Below are 23,623 nucleotides of genomic sequence, written 5' to 3' on the forward strand. Positions count from 1 at the left end.
ATGTACATTTCCAAAATATTGATCATGCCACTTGTAGGTAAATAGTCCTCAAAAGAAGAATTAATGCAAATGAGCCTTGCATAGAACTAGGCTGTATATTCAGTGTCTACAATAATCCTCACATTTCCTGGGGGCATTAATTTCAACATGCTTTTATAGAAAGCATAACATGCTTTATCACCACATTATGAAAAGTGGTGATAAACTGATATCAGAGGCTTCCTGGAGGCATGACGTTGGTTATTTGTGATTTAGGTCGGTAGAGCTTAGTAGCTTAGGGAATGAATAGCAAAGGGCAGAAGCAAAGCGAAGTTCAAAAAAATGAAAAACCAACAGCAGTTTGGAAAATAGAATTCCTTCCAGTGGGAAGTGCGCAGCCCACTACACTGGAGACAAAACCAATGCTACTTACTGCTCCGGAGTCTGTGAGGGTCGACCAGACATGAAGCTGCGACATTCCTCAGGTGCAGAGGACACCTGGCCTTTATCCACAACGCTTCCCGCCTCTGACCTATGCAAATGTGCATTCCACCAATCACAACAGAACAGGACACCAGTTCTCAATTCTTCATATACTTCATCACACTTGGTTAAAGACAACACATAGGCTTGCAAACCCCATGGCACCATAAGTCTGTGTTGGTATGGAATTTATATCCTACCGTTGGACTCATGACTTAGCTACCTTATTACCATCATTGCAAGAAGGCATTCACTGAAAGCAAGATTTTAAGTTTAGGAGTTTCCTTTAATTTTCGTTAAGTGTCATTTCTTATATAAAATAGGCATACAATACATTTATGTATACTAGAAGGAAAAACAACAAGGCACTGCTCAGCAATTTGTCTTTTGCCATGTTAAAAATATTAGTTACTGAACAGGATATGGTATCAGTAATTGCTTTTCCTTTCTGGACAAAAATGTGTATTATCTGTAAAAGAGACAAAAACACAGACAAAAGTTTACCATATAATTAAGAGCTATGAAGTGAAGTTCAAGTGTATGAAAATATGGGATCAAATGAGCTCTGATTCATACAGAGACAGGATTTAATTGATAGCAAACTCATTCCTTTTCTAAGCTGCGGCTGGACCACCACCAGCAATACCACTTACGCGACAGTTCCACCATCCCTGCTGGGAACCAAATGGATAGTACAACAGAAGATTATGTTCTACAGAAGATTATGTTCTACAGACTTAAGCAAACACCTATATTCAGAGAGCTCAAGCTTCCTACCTTTTACTGCCTGCAGGCTTAGATTCTGGTTTGTTCTCCTCTACCTTTTTCCCTGGTGCCAACTTCTCAGCACTGTCAAGCAAAGCACTGAGGGCCACTCTCCTGAAGACATTCCCATGAGCCTCTTTGATAAACTGGACCAGCTGACGAATGTCACAATACAGCCCCTATGTGGAGGTCAGAAGGAAAGTAGGGGAAAGAAAGATAGTTGCATGATTGTATAGTTTTCATAGGAAGAGGGGGAGAAAGTAATTATTTGTGCTTAGATGAGCACTGGAGTCATAACGGGGAGACAATTTCCTACGATGAAACCAATGGAATGCCTCTTCTGCATTGTCCTTATGGCTACATTACCAAGCACCTGTCATCCTTAGTGTGGAAAAAGATGGTGACCATGCTTCATATTCAGAAAGTTGGCTGTATCAATAGAAAGACATCAAGTTACACTTTGAACCACTGGATTCCCAAGCATTAATTTTTCTCTCTTAACTGTGACTTCTGAAGAGATGCCTGCAAAAAAAAAGGTAATCAGAATTTTGTTTAGACTAGAGATTTCAGACTCTATTCAACTTCTCTCAATTTTCTGCATCATTGTGATAAACTATGCTAAGTCCTCTAGACACTTCTAACAGAGCCTGATATTCAAGGACGATGCACTTTGCTGGACAGATTTAATAAATAATATGTATGTTTAGCCCGTTTGAACAGAAACTTGACTATGAACTTCAGATGATACAGGGCTATTAAAACTAATATACTGGTGATTCAACATTTAAAAATATACACAGGACTTTTTTGAGGAGATATTCGACTTTGCACTCAGCATTCCTCCCTCTCTCTTCCGTCTTTAAGAAGGTAGTTATTGTATTCTTTGTCTTAAAAAAGATTCATGGCAAAGCAAAACACAGAAGCTTAAAACATACTTACCTTTATAGTTCTGGGTTTCAAACCCTAAGATCACTGGGACAATTACGCCCAGGATCTTTAGAAAAGCAGAAGAAAGAGCCAATAAGGAAAACATGGAGACAGTGTCCTTGTGTCCTGTGGGCAGCAAGGGCCTGTGCTCTCATTCATTTTGGTACCTCCTCCATGGAAGGGACAAGAACCCAATGAGCAAGGGTTCCAAACTCACCAGAGTACCTAGCCCTAAACACACAGCAGAGAGCATTATGTGAACTATTAGGTTTGGACTGATGATTGAAACCCATGGAGCTTCCCCAGGCCCTAGGTCCTACCTAAGACTTGGGGATCTTTGCGTCACTCTGTGAAGTGGGGAAACCCAAGAATGACTGAAGTTCAACTTCCAGCCATTCTGGTAGAATGGGAGTTCAAGGTCAAACTTAAGATGATTTAAAGAAAATTAAGAAATACAGTATTTCTTCTATGCATAAGTTTGTAGACTAAGATTTATAAGAGCGCACATATATGGTCTGACAATTAAGTTCGTAAACTTTGTTGCAATGATGTTGCTAACCTTTTTTGATTATCAGAGGGATTATTCATTATGAATTTGTAACAACTGCACAAACAGTTAACCATGTTTACTATTTTAAGTACTGAAAGGCTGCATGAAAAAGTTAGATGACCTAAACTTTTCATCAACAATTCATGGCCCTTGCATCACGACAATGCACCAGCTCACACGGCACTGTCTGTGAGGGAGTTTTTAGCCAGTAAACAAATAACTGTACTGGAACACCCTCCCTACTCACCTGATCTGGCCCCCAATGACTTCTTTCTTTACCTGAAGATAAAGAAAGTATTTAAAGGAAGACATTTGGATGATATTCAGGACATCAAGGGTAATACAACCACAGCTCTGATGGCCGTTCCAGAAAAAGAGTTCCAAAATTGCTTTGCAGGGTGGACTAGGTGCTGGCATGGGTGCATACCTTCCCAAGTGGAGTACTTCGAAGGTGACTGTAGTGATATTCAGCAAAGAGGTGTGTAGCACTTTTTCTAGGATGAGTTAGCGATCTTAAATGTCAGACCTCGTATTATAATCAACCTGTCAAATCTCCTTTCCATGATCAAATTGAATGCATAGATGGTACCCATGTTATTCTCAAGCTCCAAGAACCATGCTGGGGTAGCTTCAACAACACAGAAAATTAAATTCCCTTTGGTTTGGGGTTTTATCCTGCTTATCTCAAGTTAAGTGAATAGTTTGGTTTGTTTAGCATAGCTTAGAACAATTCCTTTGATTTAGGTAGATTAGCAGATAGGGTCCATATGTGTAAATGGGCTGATTTCTGCATAAGAGTCATATCATCTAACACACTGGTAAGATAGAAAAATGCTCCTTTCCCCCCTGGAGAGACCTACATTCTTCTATTCATATCAGATTTGTCAGCCTTAATTGACATTTTAGTATCCCAAACCACAGTCTCCTTGGGGGCAATTAAGCACTAACCTTTTATAGCCTGGCTCTCTCTACTTGTGGCTTCAGTGGTTTAATTAACACAGTCATTTATGAAGAGTAGCTAAAAGATTACAGCGTTCAATAAAAAAAAATAGAAAATTTCAGCAGCATATCTGCATTAATTTTTAAGTAAGTATGGTTTCAAAAGACGCTTAATTTAACATTCTTTAATATTTCATGAGCTAACATACTGCACTCTAGCACCTTCCTTCTGAAGGGCTTAAAGTACCTTGCAATTATTATACCAACCACCACAGAACCTCTGAGACATAAGAGGAAGATAAATCAACTTGCAGGTAGGACAAAGAGTAACAAGAAGGAGAAACTCTGTGGCTATGGCTCCACCGTGAGTTACTGGTGATGCTGGGAAAATAGATATTTTAACTTTAAAGTGTAGACTTTTAGACTTCAACTTGTCTTTCTTATGGCCATGATGTGAGAACTTTGCTCTGCGCAGAGGTTGAGAACTCCTGTGGGAAGAAAAAGTGAGCTTCTCACCAGATTCTCAGAGCTGTGCAATTCATGTGTGGTTGAAGCGCAGCGTGTGATGAGGGATTTAAACATGGCACTGACGATAATGCCTTCCACACTTTGGGCTGTGGATTTGTTGTCCACTGTGGTGAAGTTATTTCCAAACCCAGCCTTGTCTGGAATGCAAAGGCACCAATTAAAGGCAATATTTCCATTAAACCACACAATTTAAAGAAGTAGTGAAGTACTTGGCACCCAGGAATTAGTGGAGGACTACACGAAATACTGAAAGAGGATTACAGATAGCCCTGGTTTAATAGTCTTTATACGGACCTGAAGACAAACAACTCATAGTCTCCTTCAGAGTCTTTACTATGACATATGTCATCACTTTGTGGAATCTTTCAATTGATATATCTTAGCAAAGAAAAGAAAATCAATGGTTGACCCTAAGAAAGGCTTTTAGACCTAGAATAGTTTTGAAAGAGGTGATCACTTAAAAAAAAAAGATCTACTAAATGGTCCCTCAATGGAGAAAGAATTGATTTGATTCAACCTTTTTGGTGGTGCGAAATGCTATTTGTCTGTGGAAATCATCAGTGTTGTCAGAAGTGGAGTGAGGTGAGGCCAACCAGGTGAGCTGGATGGAGGTGGGAAGAGGCCAGCAGGGCCCAGCAGAGGGATTCATGAAAGCACTGGAAACAAGGAGACCTAGTCCTGCCAGGAGCTGCACAGGAATTCCAGCAGCTTCTTGCTTGCAGAGACTCTTTGGGCGTATAGAGAAGGGAAATCTATAGCTTGCCTCAGAGCCATCTCCTTCTAATTCATTCACATGCGAAATCCAGTGAACTGAGGCCATCACCCTGTGTCATATTTTCTGCCGATTTTTCACACATCCATGGACCTTTCCTAGGGGACTCATTAGACATATTCTGTGTGCTTGCCAGAAGATTCCTCGAAGCTTGTGAGCTACTGTGGACTGCAGGGGCAGGGTGTATGCAGCTCCAAGACTGATCAGATAGGGACCTATGTGTCTAACTGGCTGATTCTCTGTGAGCCATTTCCACGTCTCAAGAATCCCAGGAGGAATTCACCACCTTAAAGTAATATAATTTATTATCAGCCTCTCATTTGCTGTGTCAATTGGCAAGAATGATCTCTAAATTTTTATATTATAGAAAGAAATGTTTTAGTCTCTGCTTATAGTTTCTATCTCCAATAACTTAAAAAAGAGGAAAACAAAGTTTGTAATCTAGAATTTCTCTTGCAATATCTCAACCACAATTCTCATTATTTCATTGTTTTATTTTTTTAGTTTGTAATGTGCTTGGCTTAAAATGACTTTGATAACATACATTATTTCAGGGCTTTTAAAGAGGAACAATATTTTCTCTTAATGTGATAACCAAACAATAAAGCCTGGGATACAAACAGAAAAATTGCTTCCAAATCCATTAATATATTTTTGTTATAAATTAATCAATTGCTAACACACGTGTATTACCTATACAATAAAAGTCTATACTAAGAAGTTATTTCTTCCCAGGCTCTAATTAAAATATACATTTTACTCAGCTCAGGCTTCACACACCAATTTCACTTCATTACTGCATTTACAATCAAGTGGTACTGAAGATGTCCGGTTTATTATGGATGCAGGTAGTGTTCACTGGCCTCCCCTATAACACAGGTTTCTATACTGGAGTTTTCTTAAAGCCATGAAGTTAAAATATAAATCAAATGTTGTGGGCCTGTCTCTAGGTCCATCTTGTCTGGTTTTTTTTTTAATCGGTATATATGTATGCGTATATCAAAATTGTGTTACTACTATATTTATATATTTTTTTCTTGCCTGTTTTATTTTGTGGAAAAAAATCTCCAAGCACTGTGGCTAGCACATGATAGGTATTCATTTCCTATTTGGTGAACTAATGAATATATCCCCTCGTTCCTTGATCTGCCTCAGTTCTCATACAACAGAAAGTCATATAAGAGAGAGAGCCAAGGACTCTCTCTCGTACAAGGACTAAAGGACTGACGGGGAGGGTGACACAGCTTTACTGAATTCCCATTTGCTAAGGTACATTGTCCTCAGAAAGGCTTCAAAATATGGCATCAAAGATGATGTACAAGCGTCTCTTGTTCATACACTATTACACACACACACACACACACACACACACACACACACACACGTTTTCCTCTATATTCTATCCCTACATATTTAGTGTGCCTCTGAAACGCTACCTGTGTCACCTCACAGCGATTTCTCTTAAACCTCGGTGCATCTGTACTTACTGTCTGTGACGGGCTCCATACAAAATCCTAGCAAAGCATGCAAGAAGTCCACTACGTTATTGAGAGAGTCCTTGTTCACATAGTCCCTCATGGTTTGTCGGAACTGCATCTTATCTAGCTTGTACAGCTTAGTGAGGCAGTTCTGGGCCTGCAATGAAGGACAAAAAGTGAAAAAGTCACAGGTACCAGCTTAAGCTAAGGATACCAGTAACTTGAGACAAAAGCCTGCAGAAGGCAAAGGCTTCCATCCATCCCTGCTGGCTGGCACTGGCCATCCCTGCTAGCCCCTCTTGTCTGAGTAAGAAGTGAGCGCAGGCAGGCAGAGCAGTCCAAGCATATTTACTCTGAGAAGGTCTGAGCCAGGAAAAACCCAAAGCTAAGGTCTAATGTTGGTGCCAAAAGGAGTGTAGTATTCTCACCAAGATCACGATTTTAAGATCTCATTGAAAAAAGCTCAAGGTGTAAAATGCAGATAGGTGATAGGACTGGGAATTCCGGTTTAGAAAAACCTCAAAGGCAATGGGAAGTAGCATGCCACTCTCATGCTCAGCTACTTTGAACATAGGTAGGTTTAATAGAAGGGATGGGAGGGATACAGGAAGTGAGTATCCAGTGTCCTCTTACGTGGCCAGGAGGGAAAGATCCTTGAGACAATGAAAGGAGCTTCAAATAAAGGTAAGTCTAGTTTGTTTACTTATGTATCCGCATTTGAATGTGAAAGTTGGGTATTTAAATAAAAGTTGACCTTATGAATACGAAAAACAAGTGACTGGCTTAGTCCTGCTACTCAAAATTACATTTCTTATGATCCAGCAAATAATATTGTCATCTGGCAAGGGGAAAGGGGATAATCCCTACCACCAGGACAAATAAAGTCACAGTCATTGGCTCCAGAAGGCCACAGACAGAATGCATTGACGCTACCTGGGACCATAAGGGGCCTCCTGGCCCTTTCCTACCTTCCAGGGAAATATCAAAAGAAAATTCAAGTTATGTCACCATTTTGACAAATCAAGTCCCAAAGAAAGATTCTTGGAAATTTTGAGAGGAAAAAGAAAAGTTCTAAAAGGCTGAAACTCTGAATTAGCAATCGGCTCCATGTTATGACCTTGTTATAATCTCTCCAAATATCACAAAGTCAGGTAGATTGATGTTTTTTTTTTTCATTCTTCCTTTATTAGGTTCTAGAACATTGGGAAATTAAAGGTTTTATTTCAGGGAGGTTGCTGGCTGCTAGATTTCAAGAAAGATCTTTTTTTTTTTTTTCTTAGAAAATAAATGCTGCTTTCTGTAAAATAAGTTTGCAAAACACTTAGATAAAATATGTCCTGCATGAAGAAGTATTTAATTATCATTCTATAAAGAATTTGTGAAGATCCTCATTGGAATGTTTACAAAGCACTTTAAAATACTGGGTTGGAAAGCCCTGAAGTACAAATTATCCTATCTTCTCTATGAAATACACCCAAAAAGGCATAATTTCAAATCTATTCTTTAGAGGCTATTAGAATATCTGAATGAGTTCAATGAGAAGTTTAAACAAGAATCAGAATATGAAACCTCTAGTATTTTGATTCTGACTATTCTAAACATCTCCAAAAGATATAAAACTGTTTAAAGAGAGAAATCCCTCTCAATAATTTGGGACTACCACCTAATGATTAGATAAATATAGAAAGCACATGCTGGACTTGTGAGGCACTTTGGTGAATATCATTACAGCAATTTTCTGTTTCTTTAAAAAAAAGGGGAGGGAGGGGGCATAGAGGACCTGATCTGGTAGAGGTAAGATAAAGTTATAACATTTTAGAAGTTAAGTAATTTCTGAAAATCCAATGCTTTAGAAATACGGAAATACCTAGGAAATTCTTGAATTAGACACTCCCAGGGAAAATTTCTCAAATTTGCATCTCTTGGACAATGTGTTTATGGAGCATGGATAAGTACATATAATCCCTATAATGAGTGTTAAACTGTACTACAAGATAACGGAGCAGTTACCATGTATGTTAACAAAGCTGAGAAGGCAGGTAGAAAACTGTCTGGTTTATCCTGTGTGTTATACTGATAGAAAACATTCACTAAGTGCTCTTGAACAGGAAAGCATAGTTGGACTAAGAAGTAACAATAGCCTCTCAAGTGGCTTCTGATTCAACAAGCTCTACTTTCTCCCAGTCTAGAAAGACAGGTTCCAGTGTCAGAGCCAGTTTATACCTCCAACTAACACATGACACTTCTTATTATATTTCAGTGTTTCATTTCGTGGAATTGGTCTTCTGCATGAGGAGTGATATGGTTTCAGCCTTGAAGGCATTTGTACATACTGTGATAGAATTAAAAATCAAAGATTAATAATCATATGTACATATGCAAAGATGGGAGCAATGTCAGCTTCCCATTGTCTTATTATTACTTGGACTTATTTAACTTTGGCCTCAAAATCTAGATCTTGGTCAACGTTTTCCAGTTTCATAATTTAGAAGTTAATTACTGTAAATAACCGCCCCATATACATATAATAAACTAACATAATACAACATATTAGAATACAAAAGAACGAATAGATAGATGGATAGATAAGTAGATGACAGATGAAAGAAACACAGCATGCTAATACTGTGTGAACAACAAAACCTAATACCAAGAAGAAAAAAAAAGGCTGGCATTAGATTTTGATGTGATCCTAAAACTCTGCCAAGATACGCAAATGATTTCCTGGAGTCAAATTTGCATCAAACCCTTCTTTTGGGGGGAATATTTTCTTATGATTTCAATTCAAATGTACATATGAGGCAAAAACGGTACCAGCTCAGACTTGCTACGGAGGTGGGTTATGGCTCAAGTGTGAAGCGAAAAGTAACAGTTAGCCGAGGCAAATGAAAATGAGCTGGCATGAGACCACGTTCCAGAACAGAATTATGCTTTGCAAGCCCAAACGCAGAGTTTCAAGTTTCACACAGTCCAAAGGGATATGATCTCAAATATTTAGAAGTCAGGGTTCATTCTCAAAGAAAGCAGCCAGAATATGACTGGCTACTTTTACAGTCCTATTTTGTCCCAATAAGGGCCATTTTCCATATCCATGTAAGAACAACAAACTGAGTCCTCAACTTTGACTCCTTTCTTGAATATAAAATATCTTACTATAGTACCCAGGCAGGTGATTAAAAAATTATTTGTTACAGACCGTTGGAAGCTTGCTAAATGTATTCATTTTTGCAAAGTTCTTTCAAACTACAATTCACACATTCCAATTATACACCCATTCACCAACTGGGAGTTGGCCTGCCCTAGGCAGGAAGCAGAAGTGTTTTCCCAATTAAACATTCCTAGGCCTGGGTTTCAGATGTCTTGAGATATCTTGTGGGAATCCTCCCACACCAAGACAGCATTAATTACTCCTATGAAATACAATATTTTTCAGGGAACACTGACCCTCATTGTCAAAGGACTTATTCCTAAATTGGAGGGAGGGGAGAGGGAAAGGAAATGGAATCTACTTTAATTCTCTTACATTCTCTCGGAATACCTGGTGTCTCAGACGATCTCCAGAGAGCCCTCGGTGTCCTTCTCCGCAACCATAGGCACATCCCAAAGACTTCACTATTTTGATGAGCATAGTTAGAGCAAGCCTATGGTTGCTTACAGGTGTACTTTCATCCTAGTACCCATGGACGAGAAAACAAGAAGAGAAGTCTGTGTACTTAGTCACTAGGGTCCTTTTGCTACTAAGATGTTATTATTAAACCAAGTTAACTTGTTTTATAGTGAGAACCTGCAATGTTGGAAATAGAACTGTCGAGAGCTCCACCAGCAAGCTAACTTTTCTAAAGTCTAGAATGTGACTGATTGGAAAGAAAGAAAAATATCTATGAATTTTGAATACCCTCTAGGACTAAAGGATATGAACGTAGACTTCTTTATTAGAAGACATGCTTTCATGCCCTTGCCAGACTACCAGAAAAACTGCTAGAGAGAGACAGTGGTGACTATCAGTGATGAAGACAAATACATTCTCCCAGAAACTACCCTCATCAGCAGGCTTCTGATAGTAGGTACCACCAGGCAAGGACTATTGCTCAATTTCTGGAACTGATCAAAGTCTGGAACTTTGAAATCGCATGGCAATTCCTGACATTTTCAGCAGACTTTTATAATTTCCCTATATTGTAATACTCATGCACAAACGGAGTGAGAATAGAAAGAAATGTATAAACATTCAGCTTGACCATTCCTTTGAAGCTAAATAGGAAGCTTCCTGGGTGAATTATGAGAATTAGCATCCTTTCTTTTGCCCCATTTAATCCTTGCTATTAATGGGAAACATAGCTTCCAGAAAAATGAACTTCCTTGAATCTTTTCCAAAGAAGCAGAAGGAAGCTGTTGCTAAGGAATGATGCAGATCTTAGTGTGGGAGTGCCGTTACCTTTGGGAAGCTTCAACCTTTCTCAGTCCTCTAGGCACATTCTGCTGTTAGCACATATGCCAGGGACTTGAGATTCCATCTCCTGTTCCTCACTTGCATATGATGTTAGATAAATGAACTCTTCTCTATGTGCGTTAGTTTCCTGACCTGTGAATTGAGGATCCTAACAGCTTCTCTTCCTACTTTATGGGTTGACTGTGCGGAACAAATGAAATAATAGATAAGAGTTGTGCTGTAATTTGTGAAGGGCTTTTCCACAGCTATGTGATCAAGTCTATACATAAACTTTGGGGCCACACACAGACTCAGATGTGTGTAGGTGTAGGGTGTGAAAGGGACAGGCAGCTAACTAGGCAACACGTGCCATAATGTGGCAGGGTAGACTCTCTCCTCTCCTAACGTTATGCAGTTGGTCCTCCTTTTCTAATCCATAGGCTCACGTGGTGGATGTGGTGTTGGACCCCAGAAATACCCACTTCGGGACTGAAGCATTCATCCTCTGAGCTGCTGGAATTGTTCATGGCTGACAGCTCTGAACTGAGTTCCTCTTCAGGCACTGGCCTCAGCTAAACAGCTGCCTCACCCAAGGTTATGTTCTCTTCCTGGAAGCAGTGTGTTTTCAATGGCTAGTCAGGGTATAAAGAGGGTGAGGGGTGTAAAGGTAGCCTCCCTTACTTCACCTGGAGACTACTTTGAGGAGCCAACCCAGCTCCAAAGCTCCCTGTGTGATGGTGGGTTGAGGTCTCTGTCACAACTACATTGTAGTTCAACGTCTGCTCCTGATTCTCTCACACCTCACAGATGTTAATCCTGAGAAGACACCTCCAGAAACCTCCTGCCCATGTATCTCCATGTCTGAATCTGTTCACTGGGAACTATATAGCTCACATAGTTGCATATGGAAGACTCAAACTTATCAGTAAACACCAATTTATCTATCTATCTATCTATCTATCTATCTATCTATCTATCTATCTATCTATCATCTATCTATCTATCTATCTATCTATCTATCTTCTATTCGTTCATTCTTATATTTATATATATATCAAATCAGAAATGTCTTAGTTAGGATTCAATTCTTAGCTCCATAACCTTGGGCAAGCTACATAACCACTCTGTGCCCTACAAAGTGGGAATCATAATAATACCCATCTCGTAGAATTATGAGAATTAAATGAGTCAAAATACGTAAGGCACATAATAGCAAGCAAATGATAATTATTGTTTCTAGGTGTGGGGCACTGCTATTCTTCAGGGTAACTTTGTGCAAATTAGAAAGGCACTCCTCTGGGTGGATGAATCAGTAAAAGGTCAGCCCTCCTCATGGATGCAGCTCATGAGGGAATAGCTCAGTGAGCAGAGCTTAGACTGGATTTCAGTCCTTACTGACCCTCTTGGCTGAGAGTCTGTGCAGTACACAGACTGTACAGCAAGGGGCATAGAGCCTCAAAGAAGGTGATCATGGGTCAGGGCTGATTTGGAAGACGGGATAACATACATTTTGAGATTACTATATGCTCCTTTAAAATAAAACCCTAGTTACAAAAGCTCTTTGTGAATATCTCTTAGGTATGTATCTTTTTAGACTTTCATACGTCCTTGGGATTTAGGTTCCTCTCATAGGAGACATTCAAAAAGATGTATCAAGCTACAGGCAAAGATCAGGAAAGATGTTAACATTTCAAGCTCTCAATACCAGTCAGTGGCAAATATAGAAATATAAATTAGATCTGCCTTTCTGAATTCATCAATTCCCCATGCTTCTGGTATTTACCAGCTTGCAAAATTAGATAAATCCTCTGATTCCACTGAAAGTAACAGATGGGTTTGGAAAGAACAGACCTGTCTGAATCACATACACAATTCATTTGACCTACAGTCAGATTTTATTTTATAAATTGTTTGTACTACAAAGAATATTGTTTTGCAGAACTAACTACAAAATACTTATATCTTGGTGGCTGTTTTGGAGGTCACATAACCTGACTTAAATTCCCATATTAATCAAAAGTGATAACTTTGGTCAAAATAACACTGACATTATTAAGTATCTAGTATCTAGACTTACAGGTCTTCAATAAGAAGTTACATGAAAATACTAATTGGGTGAAAATTAGAACTAAACACAAAAACATAATACTAATGAACCTCAGAGATCTTTAGGCTACGTAGCGAAGCCCTCATCAATTTAGTTGAAATATCTATGTTTTACTGATAAAAGCTTTATCAAAATTTCACAATTCACTTTTATTTTTTATTTCTTTTTATGCTTGATTATTACAATGGACATTGCACAATCTGTTATCTCTTTGAGTGGCCAACCTAGATTGATAGGTTAGAAAATGGAACTTTAATAAAAGTCTCACTGTTTGTTGTGTTGATAAATTTGGTCCTTATAGGTTGCATTTGTTTGCTAATTCCTACATAACCGCTGACTGAATGAGCCCTTAGAGCTTAGGAGCCAGGATCAAATCCTTGTGATCTGCACCAACATTTAGACAATTTTCTTCTAAAGTAAGATCTGAGGATCCTTGCATTGTCATCAGTGATGTATGAGGAGCAAATACCAGAAGATATTATTAGAATTGGAAAACAATATAGATACAATTAAGGCAGAAGAAGAAAATCCTAAAGAAATGATTCAGGAACTCGAGAATACTGGGACAGGGATATTTGGATCAGAGTCCAAGAATATTGGGAAGATAAATAGACAATATGAAGAAACACAGAGGATAAATGCACATTAAACATGTATCAAGTGGGACTAGAAGAAGATGGAGAATAAATAAAAGAGGAAGGAACACTGCAACACCTATTCAGATGTAAGACCCCAATACCCTGTAAGAAAAAAATGGACAATTTATAAATTAAATAATATGTACATGGTAGAACTCTTCACTGGGTAATCTTACAGTTGTAAACACTTGACCTGATATGTCACTTGTTAGAGATTTAAATCTCTTACTGATTTTAATTTCTTAACAGCATTTTCCACTAAAATCCCAAATTGAAATCAGTGTAAGTGATGTGAATTCAAGCTGTGGTATTTCTTTATTTAAAACCCAAATGAGGGCCGGCCTGGTGGCTCAGGCGGTTAAAGCTCCATGCTAACTCCAAAGGCTACCGGTTCGATTCCTACATGGGCCAGTGGGCTCTCAACCACAAGGATGCTGGTTCAACTCCTCAAGTCCCGCAAGGGATGGTGGGCTCCGCCCCCTGCAACTAAGATTGAACACGGCACCTTGAGCTGAGCTGCCCCTGAGCTCCCAGATGGCTCAGTTGGTTGGAGCGTGTCCTCTCAACCACAAGGTTGCCGGTTCGACTCCCACAAGGGATGGTGGGCTGCAACCCACCCTGCAACTAGAAAACGGCAACTGGACCTGGAGCTGAGCTGCGCCCTCCACAACTAAGACTGAAAGGACAACAACTTGAAGCTGAACGGCACCCTCCAAAACTAAGATTGAAAGGACAACAACTTGACTTGGAAAAAAGGCCTAGAAGTACACACTGTTCCCCAATAAAGTCCTGTTCCCCTTCCCCAATAAAATCTTAAAAAAAAAAACAGAAAAAAAAAGGAAAACCCAAATTAAAGGAGAAAACTAATTCTTGATGTTACTAAGTGCAGAGATCATAAACCAGATGTTGCCAAGGCAAAGGGAATTAAATTCAGGAACAGTCAATAATAACAAAGCTAAAGACACTGGAATGCGACACATGGAGACATGAGAGGACAAGGCTAGTCTTCCAAACCAACACCAATAAACCGACCAATTAACCAAACAAAATTGCTCCTTTCTCCTTAACTGTGACTGACGTCAGCTGCTCAAAAATGTGTTCCTTAGGATCAAAGGAAAGACTTTATCTTGAGGAGAAATTATACTGCTTATTACGAGCTGAATGTTTTTGTCTCCCCTAAAATTCATAAGTTGAAGCCTTAACCCCCACTGTGATGGTATTGGAGATGTGGACTTTGGGAGGTAATTAGGGTTAGATGAGGTCATGAGAGTACGGCCCTAGTCCAATAGGATTAGTGTCTTAATAAAAGAAACCCGAGAGCTTATTCTCTCTCTACATGTATATAGGATAAAGAGGCCATATGAGCACACAGTGAGATAGCAGCCACCTACAAGCCAAGAGAAGAGGTCTCAGAATGCAGCCCCCCTTGTTGGCACCCTGATCTTGGACTTCCCAACCTTCAAACTGTGAGAAATACATTTCTGTTGTTTAAATCACCAATTGATGTTATTTTGTTACATCAGCCTGAGAAGACTAAAACGCTGCTCCTGACCCTGGTCTGACCCTGAAAGAGGCTATGCTTGGTGACAGACTGAGAATTATGATAATGAAGTGTATCTGAGATGGTCCCCTGCAGAAATAACGTGAACAGAGAATTAGTCCTAACATTGCTTGGGTGGCAATGGTTTTTGAATTTAGAATCCAGCTTCATCTCTTTCTACTAATGCCTGCTGAGGACCTAATGAAGAGATTTCTAAGCTCACCAGTTTCTTGCTCTAGTGACTAGTGGTTGTTCTGACTCAGCAAACTGCTGACAAGCATGCCCTGGAAAGTACTCAGGGGCAACATTCTGTGAGGACACAGACAGCGTTCAGCCATACCTTCTCTTGGTTCTTATCATTCTTCTCATAAGGGCCACCTCCACCACCTCCTCCTCCGTTACCTCCTCCACCTCCATCTCCACCTCCTCCTTCTTCTCCTCCACCATCTCCGGCGCCACTCCCAGAAGGGCCCCCAAATCCACAGGTGGAACTTCCAGATATTCCTTTGAACTGGAAAGTTCCTTCACTTGGTCTTTTCTCCACAGTCTCATTTTCCTTGTTTTCACTCTTCTTTCTGTTCTTTTCTACACTGGGCACCACACCAAGCTGAAGCAAGCATTCAACAATGTTTAGTGCCACATCACAGATACGAGAACTGATGTCGTGGTTGAGGACAAGATAAACAGCCTTCAGGACAACCTGGGGGAAGACAAAAATAAACAGAGGCTGATTACGTTACTCAAATTATCTCTTCCTAAACAGATTTGGTTATTCTGTTTAATCCATTTCCTTGAGGATGTTCTATGCTCTTGAGCACAAATCATTCAAGTAATTTTCAGACGTTCCTACCTAAGTTGGTTTGGGACCTTATTTGTGTGCTTAATACAAAGCAACTCACCCACAGAATTAAAAATGCCTATGTATATTATCTCACTTAAGTATTCCCAAACTTTCAATGATTTAGACAGTTAATGGTAGTAGTAAAGAATAATGAATTAAATGGGAGACAAATTATTTGCCCAAAAGGAATCTTGTTCAATTGCTTTTTAAATCAAAGTATTTTAATCCTCTGCTTTTCACTTTCCACCAATAATGGATAAAGAAAAAAACCGACTTCCTTATACACATAACAGAGGAACATTTGCACATTCACAATTGTATCATTATTTACACTTCAACTTTAAATGCAAAATATTTGCATGTTTAAATTATGTCCTTTTGATTTTAATATTTTAAATTATTTGCTGAGCTAGATTCCTAATGTGAAAGTAAAAAAAAAAATTATGAAATGTAATTGTAAAATATAACAACCCTTTCGATTGTTAATAACTGTAATCAAGACAGGCATTCTTGACAATATAAGTTTAAATATTCTATTGGACTTCTGTTCATGTTCCCCTGCTATACAGGAAGTCATGGTGCTTTTACAATGAAAGAAAATTAACAGAATTTTTTACTCCTAGAAAAAAGGGATTCAGAAAACACACTCACATTTAAGTATATTTATATGCGCTAGTCAGGATTCACTAATGTTTTTGAATTATAAAAATATTCTGAGATCAGTTCCAATCTAATGGAATACTTGAGAAAAAGGGAAAGGTTCATCTAAGATAGTTGACACATTTTATATACGGGTAGCTTTTTCATGTTAAGGTTCAACATGTCTAAGAATCTATATGCTTATTTTACCCAACATTGTAAAAACTGGGCCAAAGAATCAGCATCTTTCAAGCTTTAGCAAGAAAAATTCTTGCTCCTTACAGAAAGATCAAGCATGCCATTTTTGTGGACGAAGTTATTGGTCCCATCAATATGTTCTGTATCTTCCAAGTAACTGTAGTTTATGCAGGAATCTGTGAGGCTTCGAGGCAGGTTCGCACAGGCCAGGGGTTCGTGTGGCATCTCTGGGATAGGCACCTGGTTGCAGAGCTTCCTCATATGCTCATTGAAAAAGTCTGCGTAGCCTACATTGAATGACGCCAATGTGGTATTGAAGGTTGCAACCGTGATAGTGGAGATCTGGGATCTCACTAACAAAAGGAAAGCAAAGTCTTAGTTTTCCCCATATTAATCTAGGACATCACATTAGACAGTTATATTATTATTTAAATCATGACCATACAAACATAGCTGTAGCTTTTGCAGATACGTGACTTATAGTCTCAGAGCTAGTCCCTACTTCCATGGAACTGCCACAGGTATTCTGACCATATCCTTAATATCTGATAAATAATGAAGGTTATAAAGAATGTGAATTCCAGCTGGCTTCCTTAGACCAGGGCTAGAATTTAACTTTTGTCTAATAGGTGGCTTTTACCCACTGTTAGATGACAGAAACTATTAAAACAGTTAAACTATTTTAGTTGAAGTATTTCCCTACAAGTTTGTGGTTATTCATATGTTTGGTTTTATCTAGTATATTTAAGCAACAAGAAATAAGGTATTTTTTTCTCCTTTGCTTTAGAGTAATGGAGCATAAATATGTGGTGGTAACTAGTAGATGTCATCGAATATTTGAAATACAATCCAGGAAAAAGAGGGATTAGATTATGCTCAGAGGTTAAGAGTGCAGAATGAGAATTCATCTCTGATTCTACCTAGAGATACATGTTTGCTCACTTGGGAGTACATAAGGCACTTATCTGAAATAGAACCTGTCAGAAAAAGGAATTGGTGGCTTTAAAAGGCAGTGACTTTCCTCCTGAGGGTGGACAAGCCCTGCAGAGGGACATCAAAGAAGGAAACGAACTCCTGAATTTAGCTATCCTCCAAGTCTCTTCTAGATCTGTGGGTCTATGATCTCTAAAACAAATATGAATGGATTGCCCTTGCTTTCCCTCTGAGAAACATGGGGTTTATTGTGTGCTGTCCAATAGCTCTTGCTTCTAAGGAAATTCTAAGAATGGCTCACAAGTACATTAACAAGCAATATAATACATGAATGCACATTTTCAAAAAGCACAAGGAGCCAGATTACAATGAAAATGGAACATGGAGTAAAAACAGGAAAAGGAACCTGAACTCCCGCCTGCAGGTGCCACCTCCGACCCACCTTCCTTGATGGTGTTTTCTCCATGGCTGTTGGAGTGGTCTGGCAGGTCACTCATCAGGGTGTGATGCGAATGTGAGTGCCTGGCACTCAAGCTCTCCATCTCTGTGGCTGCGTCTGAACTACCCCGCCGGGTAAATTTCCCTGAGATGGACAAGAGCACCACAAGAGGGTTTGAAAATTTGAAAGACGCTCTGCCAAGATTTTGTCTTTCCAAAAGACAGCAGTGAGAGTAAGAGGCACAGCCAAATAGCAGGAACTGAACTTGCCTTGGGAATACTCAGGGTCAAGATGATTGATGAAGTTGCCTGTGATAAGGCCAGCCCCAATCTAAGCCAAATGTCAGAAACCATCTGTTGGGCCCTGGCTAGCTGTCAGCTCTTAATTTTAAGCTGGCCTTCTTAATATGTCACCCAGAAAGAAAAAATAAGTTTATTTGTCTCTTCGTTACTCTTCTTTGTTTTTAGCATTCAAGTGAATTAAAAGTCGATGTAGTCACAATGAAAGTTAATGCATAGGACCCTCTAAGGCCATGTTTCCACGTCTAGAATATTTAATATGGCCATTACCTGTCGAATGACACAGAATTCTTGAATAATTAACTCAATTATCTGCATTTCTTTGGCTGTGAAAACACAGTGGTATTTTGTACTGAGAAGCTCACATTTGGGCCCAAATTTCTTGACTAAATTATTCAAGAAAGGTCCAGATTTGCCAGGAAGCCCTAGTTCCAGATTCCTAAACAGGTCACTCAAGCCCTCCTTTGGAAGGTCCTTGCAGTCACCTAAAATGGTGGTTTGCCAGCCTCCTTTTTCAATGCCTCGTCTGTCTTCTCCAAGCCCAGAGAAACTTCCGAAGGAGAATGTGCTGCGGGTCGGGGACACATCCAGGTGGTCCTCATGAAGCAGGAATGGCACTCCCATTCTTCGTGGCCTCCTCTTCCCTGTGTGGTGAAACGGGATGGAGCCTTTCCTCTCTCGGTCTTCTTTGCGGCTCTTGAACTACAAGGATGAGGGGCAAGGGGTGAGGCACGGGGCAAAGGAGAGATTACTGTTTGCTTCCCCAAGGGATCCATGACCTGCAGTAAAATACAGGAACTGTTCCAGGAAGAGGAGACCCAGAAAGTCACTGAATATTATACAACAGAGATGGAGACATTTCCACATGTGTTAAGAAAGTGAAAGAAACAAAGCACAAGGTAACACACACAGTCCATGGGTCTTTTTGCTGGGTTGGGTTAGAGTCGTGGTTCTCCAAGTTTGGTCCCTGGACCAGTGGCATCGTCATCACCTGGGAAATTGTTAGAAATGCAAATTCTCAGGTTCCACTCCAGACATACTAGAGCAGTAACTCAGAAGGTGAGACTCAGCAGCATGTGTTTTAATAAACCCTATAGGTGATTCTGATGCATGGTAAAATTTGAGAACCACTGGGTTAGAATACAGGATCCTGGAGTCACCACACAGACCAGTCAGAATTTTCTCTTCCATTTTTTAATACTGACATCCATTATGTCAGCCAGACAACTTCAAGTGTGCGCCACTGTGTATAAGGAGAGTCAAAGAAGATACAGAACATGTATTGGTACAAACCCATTACTCCTACCAGTCAAACAAGTTCAAGATCCAGTATAAACAAGAATTTAAAATTGTTTGAGGAGCTTTTAAAAGATACCAATATCTAGGCCTAACCTTCAGCAATTCTGACATAATTGGTCTGGGCACTTGACTATTTCAAAGCTCCCTGGAGATTTTCATCTGCAGTCGGTACTGAAAACCGTTTTTCCCCACAATGATAGACATTTTTAGAAAAACTATGGCCATTGCCTATTATTACATAATGGATAAAGGTAGACATGGCTGCTTCCATAGCAATACATTGAGCTCATAAGTCAATAATATGTTCTGTGCTTTTTATCGATGTACTTAATCATTTTGAAAAATACAAAATGAAGCCACCTCGTATTATTCTACACATATAATACTATTTTCCATTTGATTCGCTCCATATACTTATAAAAAAGAGAGGTGGAGTGATGGATTCATAATAGCATGAATATATTTAGCTAGACTGCACCTTTCACAAACTACCTAAAATTTCTAAAGCTTGGTTTCTTTCTCTCTCCTTTTTCTCCCTTCCCTTACATCCCTTCCTTCTTTGCTTTATGTCCTTTCCTTCTTTCCCTCCCCACCTCTCTCTTCAGAATAATAATTCACATTTACAGAGTTCTCCCTAAATGTCAGTCACAGTAAGGACTTTACATGCATCATCTCATTTAATCCTCATAACTTTTTGAGCTAAGTATAATATGTACCCAATTTACAGATGAAACTGATACATGGTTTTGAAAACCATATATATCACTTATAAAACTAATACATATCACTTGGCCAGTGTCACACAGGTTGAAAGTGGCAGAGCTGGAATTCTAACCCTGATAGACTAACTCCCAATTGTATGCTGTTAATCCTTTGCGCTAAAGATGCCACCTGTAATTTTCCATCTTTAACATTCTAGCTCCTCATGGATGCTCAATAAATGTTTATTGAATGGAAACCTACATTGTGGCTTACAAGGAGAAGTTGTGACAGTAGCAAATCTAGTCGTCAAAATCAAGGGTTTTCTATTTTACTAACAAAGCTTGGTTTGTTTGTGTTTAAAACAGAGATGCCGTCGTGAATAAGTGTTTCATCATGATCCCACTTCTCTGAGAACTGCATGCAATAAGACTCAGTTTCTTATGTGCACACTGGGGGAGAATAAGGATCTCATTGGATTAAATGAGAACTATTTATATAAAATGCTTGATACAATGAGACAAACCATACAAACATATGTGACCATCATTGCTACCGCAACTACCCCCACCATCACACTACTAGAAGAGCGTTCCACACATCATAGCACACTCATGCACACAGAGGGACTTGTACAAGGTCATGCTGCAAGCCAGTGTTACACCTGGGAGCTGACTCCTGTGTCCTGGGGTCCCGTCCCCGCCCCACGCCATACTGAAGCATGATCAGAAGCACTTCATGCCCCTCAATTTTTTTTATTACCAAAATATCAAAAGTTTAAGCGGCTCTACTCACCTTCTTAAAAATGTTCATGCCCAGATCTGAAGAAAGATCTGGAACAGCAGACCTACGCAGATTGGTCAACGAAACCTTGGAAAAGGCCTCAGAACTGAGAGATTTTTCCTCTTCATTACACTTCATAGTGAGATCCTTAATAGACAATAAAGGAAGACTTAATGGTATAGGACTTGGGGCTTTATATCCAAATACTTTTCTTATTGAGATGCCATATTTTTAATAGAAATATGCCTACTGTTTTGATATCTGTGAAGTATTTAACTTGTATCTAGACTTTCATAATCCAAATCCTGCTACTCTGGAGATATATTTCATATTAATCATAACTTCTGTTTGGCGTTTTCAACAGATCGACCATGAAACTTCAGATTCAGGAAAACTAAGAAAACAGGCAGGGGATACCATGTTTCTCCAAAATAAGACATAGCTGGACAATCAGCTCTAATGCATCTTTTGGAGCAAAAATTAATATAAGACCTGGTCTTACTTTACTATAATATAAGACCGGGTAATATAATATAATTAATATAATATAATATAATATAATATAATACTGGGTATAATATAATATAATACAATACAATATAATACCAGGTCTTATATTAATTTTTGCTCCAAAAGATGCATTAGAGCTGATTGTGGACTAGGTCTTATTTTTGGGGAAACATGGTAGGTATCTCTTTTTCTCAAAAGAAAAAAAAAAGTGGTTTTCCATTTAATGATACACCAGGGCGATATTTACTTTGGGCAAAATCATCTATTACTAAAACAGAATCTATTTCCTTCTCTCTCAGATATTACATTGCTCATGTTTATTTTCAGAATATGCAGATGTTTTTCAAACACAGCCAATTCACATTAAAGTAAACCCAAACAACTGAACCACACTGCAAATCACATTTTTCTCTACATATTCAACAGATGGCGTTTATGAGAAAGAAGGGCAGAACAAGTGTTCAAGCTGATAGTAAAACATTCATTGATCAAAAAGTGATTTTTGGGGGATGTCATCACATCAGTATACATTCAGTTTATTACTCCAACCATCTATAATAAGTAGCAAGACTATATATCAAAAACTAATATTCCTAATGATGACATTGAGACACCAGATAATTTTGAGTTATGCAAAAGAGGTTAAATCATGTTTAGTAAAATGTTAGTGCCACACATTTTATGCTATCAGTAATCAACAGATTATATGTAAGAACACTCTATTAAGTAGTACTTTTATTATCTAAGGCCCAATTTTCCATTATTCTGGATCAATAGAGGCTTATTCTATATTAGTGTGTGCAAAAGGCATTTAGATAGTATTTCTTTGAATGGTAAATTAAATGCTAAAGAGCAGCAAAAGGGTCCAGCAGTAAAAGAGAGCATCAGAGTATCCCACCAACCAAATAGTCACCACTGGAATAAGAACTGGATGCACAGAAGACAAAGAGAATCTGTAATGACCAAAGATGTTGATCCAAATGACAATGGACCAAGTTGCTTACTTGGGTTTTGTGGGTGTTCACTAGCGAGGGAGCTGCGGCCACCATTGAGCTACTCCTGGGTCTGGGAAGGAGTGGAATATCTGGTTCTGGGGGCTTTTCTGGCTTCTCTTCCAACATATGTCGCAGCCTTTGTAGGTAGTACATCAGAGACCACTGAGTGCCTTCCTCAGACCAGTGGGGTTGGAGTAGGCAGCGAAGAACAGCAACATCAAAGTAGGTGGCATAGCGGGACCTCTGGCATGGAGGTATCACAAGAGAGACCCTGTTCCCAGTGGAAGAAAGAAGATTATATTGGCAGTCATGCATTCCCACAGGGGGCACTTGGCTTATAGTTGTGCTTTCCTAATTGTCCATTTATTCCTTCACTTATCTCTTGCTGGTTTATTCTAATGTTCTCCTAACTGGTCCCCCTCATTCCACTTTTGCTAGACACTACCTGGAAGTAGAGTTTGGAGGGATGGGTAGGAATTACCCTGGCAAAGTTGAGGAGGCAGTAGTGGGTGGGTGACATTTCATTCAGAACAATGACTACAAAGGTACAGAGTTTTTTTTAAAAAATCATGAGTTTTGGGTGGGTGAGGTAAAACCATAAGTAATTGGTACTGTTGTAAATAATTTGGGCGGCGGACAATAATGAGAGTCTATAGACTCAGATAAGGTTCAGATCACAATGTTTTCGTTTATACAAAGCTGCCAGGTTTGACTTTTACCTCAATAGAAATGGGAATGCTATATGTGTGCTTCTTTGGGCTATTTTAACTTCAATTGTGATAATATCATGTAAAAGAATCAAGGAAACTGCAAAGTACTAAACAAACAAAAGTTAAGCTGTGAGGAAAACGAA

The 23,623-nt window shown here is 39.1% G+C and overlaps 1 protein-coding gene across 14 annotated transcripts in view; it reads right to left on the minus strand.

Annotated features, from left to right (window-relative positions):
• Positions 1-23,623, minus strand: part of UNC80 (unc-80 homolog, NALCN channel complex subunit) — a 187,430-nt gene that overhangs the window by 132,242 nt on the left and 31,565 nt on the right. For 8 of the 14 annotated variants that reach the window (XM_033111944.1, XM_033111947.1, XM_033111942.1 and 5 more), the window contains exons 8-18: positions 22,780-23,041; positions 21,278-21,412; positions 18,970-19,186; positions 18,153-18,329; positions 16,898-17,166; positions 15,476-15,835; positions 9,945-10,091; positions 6,431-6,578; positions 4,160-4,308; positions 1,240-1,406; positions 413-511 (exon numbers count right to left, since the gene is read on the minus strand). In XM_033111944.1, coding sequence (XP_032967835.1) covers positions 413-511; positions 1,240-1,406; positions 4,160-4,308; positions 6,431-6,578; positions 9,945-10,091; positions 15,476-15,835; positions 16,898-17,166; positions 18,153-18,329; positions 18,970-19,186; positions 21,278-21,412; positions 22,780-23,041 — 2,130 coding nt within the window. The remainder of the gene's footprint in view (positions 1-412; positions 512-1,239; positions 1,407-4,159; positions 4,309-6,430; positions 6,579-9,944; positions 10,092-15,475; positions 15,836-16,897; positions 17,167-18,152; positions 18,330-18,969; positions 19,187-21,277; positions 21,413-22,779; positions 23,042-23,623) is intronic. The other 6 variants (XM_033111946.1, XM_033111949.1, XM_033111953.1 and 3 more) reach the window with 3 other exon arrangements.

Source organism: Rhinolophus ferrumequinum, chromosome 8 (genome assembly GCF_004115265.2).
Source record: "Rhinolophus ferrumequinum isolate MPI-CBG mRhiFer1 chromosome 8, mRhiFer1_v1.p, whole genome shotgun sequence".
Classification (NCBI taxonomy): domain Eukaryota; kingdom Metazoa; phylum Chordata; class Mammalia; order Chiroptera; family Rhinolophidae; genus Rhinolophus; species Rhinolophus ferrumequinum.